The 16,259-nt window shown below is 41.7% G+C and overlaps 1 protein-coding gene across 1 annotated transcript in view; it reads right to left on the bottom strand.

Moving 5' to 3' along the window:
• LOC107296299 (ADAMTS-like protein 3) overlaps window positions 1–16,259 on the bottom strand; it is a 145,184-nt gene that overhangs the window by 21,129 nt on the left and 107,796 nt on the right. Inside the window, exons 12-17 of the mRNA XM_015825646.1 lie at window positions 11,908–12,112; window positions 10,722–10,869; window positions 9,880–9,964; window positions 4,788–5,077; window positions 703–832; window positions 223–415 (exon numbers count right to left, since the gene is read on the bottom strand). Coding sequence (XP_015681132.1) covers window positions 223–415; window positions 703–832; window positions 4,788–5,077; window positions 9,880–9,964; window positions 10,722–10,869; window positions 11,908–12,112 — 1,051 coding nt within the window. The remainder of the gene's footprint in view (window positions 1–222; window positions 416–702; window positions 833–4,787; window positions 5,078–9,879; window positions 9,965–10,721; window positions 10,870–11,907; window positions 12,113–16,259) is intronic.

Raw genomic sequence — 16,259 nt, forward strand, 5'->3', positions numbered from 1 at the left:
TCCAGCTCTTATTCTATTCTATTCTATTCTATTCTATTCTATTCTATTCTATTCTATTCTATTCTATTCTATTCTATTCTCCATTCCATATTCTACTCTACTCTACTCTACTCTAAATTCAGAACACTGCACTATCAATGGCTTCTCATTAATCTCACTCAGCTAGAGTGTCACTCTCCTTGGAGGTGGTTTCCAGCCCTCATCGTCGGCAGACCATCTTACCTGTTGCCATTCTTCAACATGCCAAAGTGGGGGACAGTCAAGCTGGTTGCATGCTTGTAAGGAATGAGGCTTCAGGTCTTTGCAGCTTTCAGATCCAACCACAGAACCTCCAGATTGCTGGCAATGCACCTGTCTGGTCTGGATTCCAACGCCACAAGTGGCAGTACATTGTGTCCAAGGTCCTACTTGCCATCTGTTCCAAAATATGATGACATCAGAGCCCTAAGCAAGCCACACCATAAAGTACAAGAGGAATGCTTTGTGAAATATCTCTCTGTCTCTGTCTCTGTCTCTGTCTGTGTCTCTCTCTCTCTCTCTCACACACACACACACAGACACACAGAGAGAGTGAGAGAGCAAAACAGAGTAATGAAAACAGTTGAGAACTCTTATTTTAGCCCAGCACTGTGCATCACCACAGGATATCTTCCACCAATACACTTTCATCATTCATCCCCAAAGACATTACCTACGTCCTACCTTGGGGGGCAAAGCCTTGCATTGCACGCCAGGCTCATTGGTGGAGGTCTCTTTGAACTGTCACACAGGCTATCATTGACGGCTTGTTTTGTCTCTTCGTGTAAGCAGACAGCAATGGCGTCTTGAGTCCCTGGGTGGTAAAACAAACCAACGAGCAGTCACTGACCTCAAATCTTTTGCAACAGAGTAGTGTTGAAACATATTTCTATATATACATTCTTCCGCCGTAATTTATGTGAAGGCAATGCTGCCATGATACTTGCTCCAATTCCTTATTGGTTCTTCGGTGCACAATTCTACTTGTTTACCGAATAACAGAGCCGGAAGGGAACTTGTAGGTCATCTAGTCCACCACCACCCCCCCTGCTCAAGCAGGAGACGCTATACCATTTCTGACAAGCACCTGTCCAGTCAGCAGCAAATTATGGGAGGGTGGCTGGTCAGAATCCTTATGAAACTGCCACACAACAGTTTTCAATGAATGGATCACTTGGCCCAGCTTCCTTGCCCAGGACTGTACCACGTCCCTCTTCCCTTGCCAGCCACATACTATTCCCCTATTCTTAATTTAAACCCCATAAGCCTTCAACTAGATTTTGCTTGCTGCAACTTAAGATCGTTATTCCAAGGACTAAAATCTGGAGCAATGGACTAAAATCTGGAGCAATGAAGAACAGGCCTTGGTTGCGTTCTGCACAACACCTTCCTAGCCCTTTGAAGAGTTCCATCATTTCCCCAAGCCCACTCCCGCGGTCTTTGGTCAAGGTTTAATGCACTCAGTTCCTTCAGTCTATCTTTATAGGACCTGGTTGCCAATCCTTGTTCATTCTTTTCACCCTTCTCTGAACCAATTCCATTTTTTTCCGAATCTTCTTAAATTTTAACGGGTAGATTTTTTTTAAGAAAAAAAGAAAATAAAAGCAGAGTCTGGCCAGAGGACATCAGAATTCTTCCCTCCTATGATTTTGAAAATTAAACTATTAATCCAGTTTAAAAATTTAGTAATGCATAGCCCATTTTTACTGCATCCAGTTTTGGTCACCGCATTACAAAAAAGACATTGAGACTTTGGGAAAAGTGCAAAGAGCAATTAAGATGATTAAAGGCCTGGAGACTAAAACATATGGAAAATGGTTGCAGGATTTGAGTTTGGCTAGTCTAGAGAAAAGAAGGACTAGGGGGGACATGATAGCAGTATTCCAGTATTTGAGAGGCTGCCACAAAGAAGAGGGGGGGTAACGTTATTCTCCAAAGCACCAGAAGGCAAGACAAGAAACAATGGATGGGAACTAATCAAGGAGAGAAGCGAGCTGGAATTATGGAGAAACTTCCTAACATTGAGAACAATTAACCCGTGGAATGGCTTGCCATCAGAAGTTGTGGGTGTTTCATCACTGGATGCTTTTGAGAAGAGACTGGACAGCCATTTGTCTGAAATGGCATAGGGTATCCTGCTTGAGCATGGGATTGGACTAGAAGACCTCCAAGGTCTTTTCCAGCTCTATTCTGATTGAACACACTTGACTTCTAATAAAACCTTTCTCAACAAATGGAGCCAAGGATTGTTTCTATTTAGAGGTTTAAGAGGGAGCAGATCTGACAGACAGCTCTTAAGGCAGTGATGGCGAACCTTTTAGAGATCGAGTGCCCAAACTGCAACCCAAAACCCACTTATGCATTGTCGGGTGCCAGGTGGGTGTGGCCCATTGGGTGGGCGTGACTGCGGTGGTAATGGCAGACTGGGTGGGACTAAAAAGTTCAATCAATCAATTCCAACTTTGCAAGATCTTTTTTTTTCCTGTGAGAAGTTGAAATTGACTGATTGATTGAACCTTTTTTTTGTTGTACACGGTGGCAGAGGCCTACAGCGAAAACGTTTTATAAAACCCAGCTGAAGGCCTAGGACTGGGGCGACGGCGCGCGTGCCCACAGAGAGAGAGGGCTCTGAGTGCCGCCTCTGGCACCCGTGCCATAGGTTCGCCACCACTGTCTTAAGGCCTTACTATTGAGCACTCTCATTTTCTGCTTTACTTGTCACCGGAGGAGGAAAATGGTGTTTTAAGTGATGGATCAGCTGCTGAAAACAGGGGCACCACCCTAAACTCCAACGCTCAAATCCCAAAATGCAGAACACTGTCACACTTCATCTCCTTGTATTGCAAATCTTTCTAGCAAATGTTGGGCAGAGTCCCTTTTATGGGGTGCAAAGATGCCTCGGAAGACTCATGCATATTCGAGACGGTAAAACAAAGAAGCAATTCCCACCATCCAACTAAATGAAATAGAACCAAAGTCACTCGCTGAACGAGCTTTCATTGGTATTAGATGGTGCTGGAGAAACACACATAACGCGATACGCAAGATTGAAAACGGTCACAGTTCAAGGGATCTGTATCCTTCCTTTCAGATGCATTTCCCCCTCATGATTTGACCCGGGGGCTACAAATCTGATCTCAAGACAGCTTAATCTTTCTCTTTTGTTAAAAGATTTGCAGGATTTCAAGCACCTTTTGTCCTTTCGGCTGCACGGCCTAATAAAAACGAAGAGCCTCGTTATTCGGCAAAGTACCGTTTCCCGGAAAAACCTCACATTTCATTCAGATGCTGTTTGTTTTCACCTGCAGGACGGCTAGACAATTATTGCCATAAATATCTCGTCTCCTAATTCATCAGGAACGGCTCCATCGTTACTAAAGAGGCCCGTTTTTTATTTTTAGCTGACTCGGTGGAAATTGCAAGACTGGGAGACTACGAGTGTAAAATTGATGACTTCCACTAATTAGTTATAAACCGGGTACGGATTTTTATCCCTGGATATGAGTGATAAGTGACTTTTATAAGACCATCTCAAGCAGTTACATCTGTCTCCAATCATTCAAAATTACATTACCTCATAACTGGATATTATCCATGGCACACAAAGGGGAAAAAAAAAAAACACCAAGGTGTGATCTTGGGGGAAAAATCATTTGGCAGACACACCTTGCTCTTCATTAAACCACCAGTTAAGAGTGATCAACTATAGACAGTCCTCGACTTACGATTCATTTAGTGACCGTTCAAAATTGCAACTGGAAAAAAAGCGAATTATGGCCATTTTTCATACTTAGCACTGTTTCAGCATCCCCTAGGGTCACGTGATCAAAATTCGAATACTTGGCAACCGACTCATATTTATGACGGTCGCAGAGTCTCAGGGTCCCAGGATCCCCTTTTGCGACCTTGAATCAATGGGGAACCCAGATTCCATTCACCACCACTTGATTCCATTCACCACCACGACTCGTTTAACAGCTGCAAGGATTCACTTAACCACCGTGCCATGAAATGTCGTAAAACGGGGCAAACTCCCTTAACTGATGTCTCGCTTAGCAACGGAAATTTTGGGCTCAACTGTGGCCCTTAGCTGAGGACAACCTGCACACTCACATTTCAGCACTCAAACCGCGATGTAAAAAAGATGCTGAGACTCTCGAAAGAGTACAGAGAAGAGCAACAAAGATGATTAGGGGACTGGAGGCTAAAACATATGAGGAACGGTTGCTGGAATTGGGTATGTCTAGTTTAATGAAGAGAAGGACGACGGGGGACATGATAGCAGTGTTCCAGTATCTCAGGGGCTGCCCCAAAGAAGAGGGAGTCAAGCTATTCTCCAAAGCGCCTGAAGGCAGGATAAGAAGCAACGGATGGAAACTAATCAAGGAGAGAAGCAACCTAGAACTAAGGAGAAATTTTCTGACAGTGAGAACAATTAACCAGTGGAACAACCTGCCTCCAAAGGCTGTGAATGCTCCAACACTGGAAGTTTTTAAGAAGAGACTGGACAGCTATTTGTCCGAAATGGTGTATGGTTTCCTGCCTGAGCAGGCGGTTGGACTAGATGACCTCCAAGGTCCCTTCCAACATCATCATCATCATCATCATCATCATCATCATCATCATTATTATTATTATTATTATTATTATTATTCTCATCATCATCATCATCATCATCATCTCTAGCAGCCACCCTTGAGACCGGCGTGAATTACTATTATAATGGTCGCCATGAGCGGAAAAGCACACACAATGTAAAAGCGTAATACCTCCGTTACATGTAGCTGAGCAGGGAGTAAAGCCGATGTATTCCCAGTCATAAAAAACTTTACCGGCCTCTTCGGAGGGTACGAAAGGCAGGGTGTATGGGACAGGATCCGCATCACACGGCTCCAGCTGGCAACTCCGCTCGGTCAATGGTTTGGGTCCTTCACATTCCTCGTCAGGCAGCTCCACCTCAGCCTGAGTAAACGCAAGATAAATGTGGCACTTGACATCACGCATCTGAGTACCATGGCCGCAAGAGGCACTGCAAGGGGACCAAGGCTCGGGGACAAACCTGCAACAAAACCACATCATAACAACCTTTGGTGTCTATGTGTAGGATGAGATCGAGTCAACCAAACACCATCCAACATGCTGTCCCTTTTTCTCCGAGTCTCCTCTTACTTTAATTTAGCCTCTCTAGTCCTGATCATTCTCCCAAAGGGTGCTTTTTTTCCACAAGGCAACTGAACTTTCTTGGGGTTTTTTTTGTCCCTTTGAAAATGTTTTGCTTCTTCAGTTCTGCTTCTTGGATGAGAAGCGAAACTTTTTTGAAGGAAGGAAGGAAGGAAGGAAGGAAGGAAGGAAGGAAGGAAGGAAGGAAGGAAAGAAAGAAAGAGAAAGAGAAAGAGAAAGAGAAAGAGAAAGAGAAAGAAAGAAAGAGAGAGAGAGAGAAGAAAGAAGAAGGAAAGCGAAAGAAGGAAAGCGAAAGAAGAAACAAAGGAAAAAGAGAGAGAAAGAAAGGGGAGAAAGAAAGAAAGAAAAAAGAAAGAAAAAAGAAAGAGAAAGAGAGAAAGAGAGAGAAAGAAAGAACAAAGAGAGAGAGAGTCCTCCGGGAGAAGGGCGGGGTATAAATATAATAAATCCTAAATCCTAAATCCTAAAGAAAGAGAGAAAAAGAAAGAGAAAGAAAGAGAAAAGAAAGAGAAATAAAGAAAAAGAGAGAGAGAGAAAGAACAAAGAGAAAGAAAGAGAAAGAAAGAAAGAAAGAAAGAAAGAAAGAAAGAAAGAAAGAAAGAAAGAAAGAAAGAAAGAAAGAAAGAAAGAAAGAAAGTTGCTTTTTTGGAAAAAGCAGCATGAAGTCTAGGACTTCAGCTCCATTCTCTTCATGCAGCATGAAGAGACGTTTCACCTTCTGTTACCATCTCATTCCTGTTCACCCTTCCTGGCTAACCTAGAGAGGGTCATTTAGCCCTAACAAACACAGGGCTGTTTGGAGTTAAAACTAACCTTGCACCTACATTGTTGAAACTTAAAAAGGTTGTCGCCTCACTCTTTTTCCATCTCTGAGAAGGCTTTGACAAAATTCTGATTATATTTCAAAAGAGTTGGACGTTATCGCTAAACTCAATTAACCCATTAATATATATATATATATAGAGAGAGAGGGCTGTTATCTCACAATGGCCGGGAAGACATCCAAAATATGCAGATAATTGTAAGTTCAGATAAATGGAAAAGCCATTTACAAGAGGGCTCCATCCATCATTCCCTTTCAGTGGCATTTTCATAAGAGGTCCTTCAAATAAATGGAAGTCACATGGCAATAACCGCTTGGCCATTTCTGCACCTAGGCAGAGAAGAATGTTCACAGGGGAGAGGGAAAGAACCTACGGTTGCCCTAATGGTCCACGCAGTCACTTCTGACAAGATCTAAAAGCCAAATCATGGTCTGAAGGCATCTGATCCAGCAGCCTTGCTAAAGTTAAAAAGCATAATTCAAGAGAATACTTGAAAGAAAAAACTCCCTAGGAATTTTGTTTAGGTGTTTCAAGTCTCATGGAAGAAGAGGAAGATATAAATGCAACAAATAAAGAACCAGTTTTGGGGGGGGGGGGCAGCAACGGAAGACAAAGGGGGTGCTTTTAAATCTCTAATACTATCTACCCATGTAGCACATCTCTCTACCTGCGAAGTGTGAAAGCTTATCGTTCCTCCATCAGGTTTTCCATCAGGCTGCATCCTATTTTGAAGAGTATATGTATTTCTGTACCCAACCATCCTATGGGCTAATGCTCTTTACGCTTTCTTAGCTACAAGACATTTAAACTAAGTCTCTGGTCAATGGATGCTTGAGGTATTGCTGCAAAACAGCTGCATGAAGAGCAGCACTCACTATTAACAAGCTGAGACAAATAATGTTCCATTAGCCATGCAATGGGCAATATAAAAGAGGCTGTGCTAACATATGACACTGTACAGCAGGGGTGTCAAACTCAATTTCATTGAGGGCCGCATCAGCATTGCGGTTGCCCTCAGGGGGCCAGGTGAGTGCGGCCAGGGTGGGTGTGGCCTACTGGGTGGGTGTGGATGGAGTGGGTGTGGCCTACTGGGTGGGCATGGCCAGCTCTACATCGTTCGCGTCAAGGGGGCCTGTGGGGGCCTGGGCAGGAGTGGGACAGATCTGAGGGTCTCTGGAAGAAGGGGGTGGGACCGGGGCAAGCGCCAAGGCATGGTGCATTTCTTTATTCCTCACAAAGGGTGACATCTCCCCAGCATGCACCCAGGGGGTGGGTCCGACACGGCAGGGGCTGGTTCCTCGCTGTTTCCGGACGGCCTTGTGGAGCTAAGACCGAATGCATTTCAGCATAGATGGCCACCACAAAATTGTACATTGGCTCCTGGCCAGCCTGGGCCAGGGCCATGGCAGCGAGGGCCGTTCCCTCACTGTTTCCAGGATGGCTTCGCAGGCCACATGAAACCACTTCGCGGGCCGCATCCGGCCCCCGGGCCTTGTGTTTGACATGTCTGTTGTACAGTAATAGCAAAATGAACTGAAGTCAATTTTGCCCACTGCATAGCTCAGACAGAGTCCCACCCGAAAACTTTTCTTGGGAAGTCACAGAGATAATAGCAATAGCAATCTATTCTGTTATTCTGTAATTCTGTAAAGCGTCTCTCCAATGGCCATCCACTTCCTTGGCTTCCCATACTTTCATTAAAACCCACGAGAAGATATAACGGAGGAACTCCTAACAGCCCTATTTAGATTGGGGATATATGGCATCTGAAGAAGCTTCCAAGAAATGAAAAGGGGAAAAAAACAGTGTAACAGATTTGCAACTTCCATCACTTCCAAGAAGTTAGCTAGCTCATGAACACCACGAAGAGAATAGAAAACCAGATCTATTTCACATTATATATCAGGATATACCACAGCATTAATTTAATGTTAATTGAAACTTAGGACTTGCTTCTAGTCATGGAAAAGGGGAACAGGAGACGGATCCTGAGGACTTTTTCCAGTTCCCCTCAATGAATCTTCATTACCTTGTGTAGGCATTAGGTGACCATTCTAATGTACATATTATCACTCATTGGTAGCTAACATCTGGTGAAAATCTTCAAATAGGAATCTACAGATGTGAATCTATGAATGAAAACATTTGAACTGACTAAATGAAATCTGGAAACCCTATCACTTCCTCTTCCTTCTCCTCATCACACGTCCATCAGTTTCAGCACTTGGCCTCTTTTAAGATGCAGCCAAGACCTCTATTTATTTAAGCTTATTTTTTTTTTTTAAAAAAAAAAGGATGTATGGAATCCTTTTATAAAGGATTATTGAAAAGCCTGCTGTAAATAATGAAGGCTCACGAGAGAAAAGTTTACAATAATGATGGGTTTCAACTATCATCACATTCTACCAGTAAAAACCAGAAAGGCTAAACCTCCATTTTCTTTGGCTTAGCTTTACAAACAGTCTTCAAAATGAGAGAAAAAAAAACCTCACTACTTTTCTAATTTAAATAATTTTAAAAAGACTTTACAAACACACATTATATGAAATTCAGGACACGTGCGAGGGGGCACATATGCCGATCTCCAGGGGCAGAAGAATTTAATTTTAATTTTAACATATTATTTTGGCATATTTTGGAGAGTCGCTCAGTATTGCTACATTTTATAAAAGCTGATAGCACCACAGACAATTTGGATAAAAAAGCAATGAAGTAGAAACTAGCTTTGATGCACTGGAAATAGAACAAATTCCTATATTTTCATCCTTAAATCGCTTATCTTTTCCAGAAGGATACATTACTCAATCCAAACCCAGAAAAGGATTCGGTGTGGCTCTTGAGATGTTGTCGCTTACAAAAGTAGGAAAATTAAATATAGAGAAGTGCAGTAGGAAAGCTCAGCCTGACTTAGGGCATTATCTACCTCAGTTCTGTGAATGATCTAAATGAGAGAATGCTTAAATATCTCCAAGTCAAAGAGGGCTAAAAAAGAAAACATATTTTTTTTTACTTTTAGGAAGCTTGTCTTAATATTTAAACAAAAACAGCTTTCTGGCAATTCCCACACATGGGTTTGAATCTTGCCTTCAAATCTATTGCCTACAATCCCTAGATATGTAGTTCCTGTATTGGTTGACTTAAGCCAGGGATACGGAACTATGGCCTTTTTATGGCTTGTGGACTTCAACTCCCAGAATTCCTGAGCCAGCCAGGAATTGCTGTCTCAGGAATTCTGGCAGTTGAATCCACAAGTCATAAAGGGGCCATAGTTCCACACCTCTGACTTAAGCAAAATGTCTAGCAATACATTTATCAAAGGATGTCAGACCTAAACAGAGTTAGTATAGTCTTCAAAATTCTTTTGAGAGGAGGCAGAGAGGGAGAAAATGAATGAATGAATGAATGAATAAATGAACGAAAGAATGAATGAATGGATATTTGGATCACCAGAGATTTCCATATAGGCATCACTAACATCCTTCTCTGCTCTTCCCTCTTCATGAAAAGGTCACCACTCAATCTTTCTAGAGCTATTCTGGAACAAAAATCACCCATGCAAAATATTTTCTGGCAGGTCGAGTCTTCGAATAGCCAGAAAACCATTGTGACACTTTTGAAGCTAATAATTCAAACATGTTTTGGCTGCCATGTTTTCCTTCCCCCCCCCCCAATAATTGACAAATTCTGCTGGGAAGAATCTGAGGTTTGAGCTGCAACACCAGACCCAGCCCAAGAAAATTCAAACGCCAGATGAATTGGCAGGAAATAGCAAACTTTACCAACAGTCAGGAAAATGCATCAGGGATTTAGTTTCCATATCAGAAAAAAAAAGAAAAGAAAAATAAAGCAAACTCACATGGGTTCTTCAGACACAATTCTAGTCTCTTCCATTTCATGGGCTTGCTTGAACCAAGGCAATCTGGCTTCAATGGGGCTTTTCTCTGGAACAGGAAATACATGCATGTCAGTATGGAGGGAATGCAGTACAATAGGGGTCTTCAAACTTGGCCCTTTTATGACTTGTGAACTTCAACTCCCAGAATTCCTTAGCCAGGCAGGCTGGCTGAGGAATTCTGGGAGTTGAAGTCCACAAGTCATAAAAGGGCCAAGTTTGAAGACCTCTGCAGTACAAAGATGATGCCAGGGACATAAGGCTTGTATGAGAGAAGAACGAGGGGTGACATGATAGCAGTGTTCCAGTATCTCAGGGGCTGCCACAAAGAAGAGGGAGTCAAGTTATTCTCCAAAGCGCCTGAAGGCAGGACAAGAAGCAATGGATGGAAACTAATCAAGGAGAGAAGCAACCTAGAACTAAGGAGAAATTCCCTTACAGCTAACTAATCGGTGAAACAACTTGCCTCCAGAAGTTGTGAATGCTCCAACACTGGAGGCTTCAAGAAGAGGTTGGACAACCATTGTCTGAAATGGTATAGGATTTCTTGCCTGAGCAGGGGGTTGGACTAGAAGACCTCCAAGGTCCCTTCCAACTCTGATTATTCTATTTCTATTTCTATTTCTATTATTTCTATTTCTATTATTTCTATTATTTCTATTTCTATTTCTATTTCTATTTCTATTTCTATTTCTATTTCTATTTCTATTTCTATTTCTATTTCTATTTCTATTTCTATTTCTATTTCTATTTCTATTGTTAGGCAGCCATATACATTTTCTAAGGAAATAGAATATTCCAGTTACCTTTGGGTTTATGACAAGGGACTGGCACTAGACACTCTTCTTTTATGTGGAGTTTTAACTGAGGATTACAACCACCAGTATGCTGTCCGCCGTGATCAATACACAGAACCACTCGGTAGCGTAATCCTTGGCCACAGGTCACGGTGCACTGTAGAAAGATATATATCAGTCAAAAACTAAGATGGCTAACAAATGTCACAATATTGCTATGCTGCCCTTTGTACCATCCATGGTGTCTGGCATTCATAAACCTGGTTATCAGAATGTTTTGTCATCTTTCTGATCAAGAAATTAGAATCTTCCTTCTGCAAGACCTAACTTGGGTCAACCACTATCAAGATTGCCAGCTGTTAGGAGAAAAGGGTCAGGGGCATACGTTAAGTTGCAGTTCAGAAAGGGGTTTTTTTGCTCGAGCCTATACTCAAGAATCTAGTCAACTAAAGTTCAGTACTAAATTGGTGCCAGATAAGGATCAACAGAGTTCAAGGGGAAGTGGATTTGGAGCATTTGTGGCAATGAAACAATTCTAGGCTGATGATGCACTTAACTCCACCACCACCCAGGTGGTGCCAAGATGATTGGCAGTTCCCTCCCTTCCCTCCAGGACATAGCATAGTAGCATTGCTTGAGCAGGATCCGTAGGATTATCTGGGACACTACACATCCTCTCCACGACCTGTTTTCCTTGTTTCCTTCTGGGAGGAGGCTTCGTGGTATCCATAGCAGAACATCCAGATTCAGCCACAGTTTCATTCCATACAGCATTAACCTTGTAAACTCTCAAGCTTCCTCCATCCGTTACATATTAAGATGGATAGTATTTAATATTTATTTGCTATGTATATGTAGGGGTGTGGGTCTATACATATGTTGTACATAGTATGTTTTAGGTGTGTGTCATGTATGTGTTTCACTTTGAGAGCAGGCAACTAAATTTCATTTTTGATGTGTGCCGTTGTGCCCACAGTAAAAAAATGACAATAAAGCTTATCTTATCATCTTATCTTATCTTATCTTATCTTATCTTATCTTATCTTATCTTATCTTATCTTATCTTATCTTATCTTATCTTATCTTATCTTATCTTATCTTATCTATATAATGTGTCATCAATCATCCCAACCATTGGCTACATCTGAAAGCTTCCCCGCCCCCCTAAAGAACTTTAAATATTCTGCTTCCTTACCTGTGACCACTCCAGAGCTATCCACTTGGGGCAATCGTATAGGTTGCAAGCCTGCATGACCCTGGGTTTAGGAGCATACATACATTTCCATTCGTCTACTTGCAATATCTCCCCATGCATGGTCTCTTCTACACAGACAAAGCTTCTCCTCTGAATTCCTCCTCCACATGAAACTGAGCAAGTGGTCCAAGGATTGTGCTCCCAGCTGTTTGAATGAAATAACAGCATCCCAAGAAGAGTAAATTGAATTTCTATCTGGTTTTCAGATGCAAGCGATAATGAAAATAGTAGACTGCTTTTTCCCTTGGCCATGGAGACTTAACCATGTGCAAAATATTTCTGTTTCAACCAGATGCAAATCTAAAGCGACGATTCTGGACACGGAGCTTGAAAAAAAAGTTTGTTTTTAAGTTTGAGGCATTTCCCTGATAGTCCAGACAGCCTATTCCGGACACAAAACACTCCATTTTCAATTCAGATTTCAGCATTCTGAACACACAATGGTTATGTTAAAAAAAATGTACACCCTTAAGATGTAAAACCTCTGGTAGTAAGACTTGTGACTGAATCCCAACAGCATAATTCAATTTTATGTGAAAATTTTATACAGGTAGTAATCAACGTAGGACCATAATGGAGTCTCAGATTTCTATCATAATGACAGTCAATTTTGCCCACTGCATAACTCAGGCAGAGTCCCACACGAAAACTTTTCTTGGGAAGTCATAAAGATAATAGCAATGGCAATAGTGCTTAGACTTATATACTGCTTTTCAGTCGTCTCTAAGCAGTTCACAGAGTCAACATCTTGCCCCCCAACAATCTGGCTCCTCATTTTATTGACCTCAGAAAGATGGAAGACTGAGTCAACCTTGATCTGGTCAGGATCGAACTCCCGGCAGTGGGCAGAGTCAGCCTGCAATACTGAATTCTAACCCCTGCGCCACTATGGCTCAGTTTGATCAGAAATCCAATCCCGGAGAAATGGAGCATAAATCCAAAAGGTACTTTCAAGTAACGGCTCCCAAAGATGCCAAAAGGCAGAGCAAGAATGTTCCTTGTCTGAAATGATTCATAAAACTCTCCCCTTGGAATAAATTAATCACATCATTCACAAACCGAACACGAAACTTGCTGCATGTTGAGTGTTGACATTTCAACCGAGTTTCCATGATCAAAACCAGACAACGCGTGAGAGCTTAGAGCTAATGGTTTCACCATCACCCCCTGATAAATACGCTCATCTGCTCTTATCGTTTCGTTAGCTTAACTGTGGGAATGATTGATGAGATATAAAACAACTGAAAGGCTCGTTTTTAAAGTGTTCCACTACTAGTGGCGCATTGCATTTAGAGTAGAACCTTCCAAATTAACTCAGCAGAAACCCTGGGGCAGAGATGCAGGCTGCAAGAACCCATAAGGGACCACTAAAAAAAATGACAACTCCCTCTGAACAAGCTCTTCTATTTTAACAGGTATGAAAAATTAACTTGTGTTCGATTGTGCATTGCCCAATAACCTTGGTCCAAATGTCCTTTCTTGGAAAACATAAATGGTTTTGTGGTTTGAAGAATGTTTATTGATGTGTCCTCTGGGTATAATTTCCATCGAAAACCTATCTCCCCCTCAAATGAAAGCAAATGAAAGAACAATTAACCAATGGAACAGCTTGGCTCGGGGAGTTGTGAGTACACCATAGCTGGAGGTTTTCAAGAAAGGATTGGACAACCATTTATCCAGATTGATATAAATTTTCCTGCCTTCAGCAGGAGGTTGGACTAGAAGACCTCCAAGGCCCCTTCCAGGCCTACGTTTCTTTTCGATTCCATGATCCCAACTGAGCTCAAGCTTGTAGGCGTGAAACTTGAGCTATGGAACAAAGCCAAAGAAATCTGTAAAATCTAGTGTGTTCTTTTGACACCAAGATGAAGATATATTTATTTCTTTCGGCTTGCAATTTCAGTTTCTGCTGTTTTTAATTCTGTTTCTGTTTTGAGGGTTCCTTTGTCTTGTCTTTGAGGTAAATGATAATTGTTTCTGAAGCTGTACTTTTACACTGATGGGTTTTTGTCTCCGCAAGCCACTTTCACAAAGCAGCCTTGTAATCTTTTTAGTCAACGAATGCGCAAGTATTTACAATGCCAGGGTACACTATGCTAATATAGCCTGTGAGAAGAGACAGGGATAAAGGTTTATATTCAGAAAGGATCATGCACCTCGGTTCCAATTTACATGGAAGCTGGGACATGACCACTGAAGTAAAGACAAGGATAGAGAAAGCTCGAACAGCATTCTTCAAAATGAAAAAGGTCTTCTGCAGTCACGACATAAGCCTAAGACTGAAAATCAGAAGCATTTGAAATGTGGATTTACAGGTGACTGTTACGTATAAACTGGGTTGACAAGATCAGAAATGAGGTGATAAGCCGCCTGGGAAAGCCAAGGGAAATCATCAAAACAATTAAAAAATGAAAATTAGAATATTTTGGACATGTGATGCGACACCCAGAAAAATACGGCCTACTCCATTTAATCCTCCAGGGAAAGATTGAAGGCAAACGAGGTCCAGGCAGAAGAAGAACATCGTGGCTTCAAAATCTAAGGGACTGGTTTGGACAAAACTCAGCCGCACTTTTTTGTGCAACTGCTGCTAAAAACAGGATCGCCAACATGATCGCCAACATCCGATAACGGATATGGCATTAGCAGAAGAAGAAGAATTCAGAAATACATTGGTTTCCCACATTAGTTTCAGGCTTGGAGAAAGTGCTCAGCAGTTGTTCTCAAAATGCCTAGTTCAATTTTAAATTCCCAGCTTGCTATTCGAATGGCACTGCAGGATCATTAAAAGAGCAGGTGGATCCCTATCCTTTAAGACAGGAACGTCTAAGCAGGCATCTGTACTGGTGGGAACTGGTGAGCACTGACATCGAAATTGAAAACATGACAGGAGTCTGTATTAATGGTTCCTGCAGGGGAACGTGCAAATAGTAGTTGACAGATTATTATTGTGCATAATATATAGCTTTCTAGTAGCAAGTTCATAACCAAATAGTAGAGATCTTAGATGCAGTCAGTAGTCTGCAGCGACATAGACACGAAACACTTCAGATGTTTTAAATCTTGATTAGGAAGTAAAGAAAATTTACCCGTCAAATGCAGCAATGAGATTTGAATATGCCGTAATGCACTGTGGATGTGTGTATAGTGTAGGTTTCTACATCTGCATTTTTTTACTTCATCAGTTCAAAAAGTCATGCTCGATCCCCAATTCCTGGGAGAAGATGACCTTCAAGGTCCCTTCCAACTTTACTATTATTATTATTATTATTATTATTATTATTATTATTATTATTATTGTTGTTGTTGTTGTTGTTGTTGTTGTTGTTGTTATTATTATTATTATTATTATTATTATTATTATTATTATTATTATTATTATTATTATTATTATTATTATTATTATTATTACAGGGATAGCAAAAGGAGCTTCTGGAACAGTGCATAAGATGGTTTTTTTTTTCCCCAGAGGCTGGACTGGTCAAGGTCTGCTTAGCACTCCAGAAAGTTTTTTAAACTGTAAAATCTTTTGGAAGGACTTTAAAGAAACATGTGTATACAGTATGTGTAAGGATGCAGAACTGGGAGGGGACCTGTAGTGTGGGAATTTTTTTTTTTCTCTCCAAGATTTCTCCATCTGTTTAAAGATTCCATTGATGCATTTGCAGCCTGAGTTATGGCTGAGGTCATTCAAGATCCTCTGCATAGGCTGACTTCCATCTCTTATCCCAAGTCGCTCATTGGGCCAATGAAGCCGGCATTTTGCTCTACCGCAGGGGTCTTCAAACTTGGCCCTTTTATGACTTGTGGACTTCAACTCCCAGAATTCCTCAGCCAGGCACGCTGGCTGAGGAATTCTGCGAGTTGAAGTCCACAAGTCATAAAAGGGCCAAGTTTGAAGACCCCCTGTTGTAGAGAGCATGCAATGAACCTATATTCACTTGAACCGGCGTGACTCCTAATGTCCTCCACTTGACGATCTCCCTTCAGCCACTTCCTCCCCAGAAGCAAGGCAAGCCTAGTTAGTAGTTTCACTCCTCCCCTTAACTCAGTGCCAGGTTCCACCACAAGGTCCTTTTCACTAGATTGAACTAAGAATCTTCTACCTGCAAGATAGATTGTCAGGAACTCACCTTGGGCTCAAATTCTACGGGGAAATGGCTACATGGCTGGCTGAGGAATTCTGGGAGTTGAAGTCCACAAGTCATAAAAGGGCCAAGTTTGAAGACCCATGCTCTACTGGATCATAAAGGAAGCTTCCATATGGTTCTACCGTTTACCAGCATTTAGAA

Source organism: Protobothrops mucrosquamatus, unplaced genomic scaffold, assembly GCF_001527695.2.
Source record: "Protobothrops mucrosquamatus isolate PMUCROS unplaced genomic scaffold, P.Mucros_1.0 scaffold2735, whole genome shotgun sequence".
Taxonomy (NCBI): domain Eukaryota; kingdom Metazoa; phylum Chordata; class Lepidosauria; order Squamata; family Viperidae; genus Protobothrops; species Protobothrops mucrosquamatus.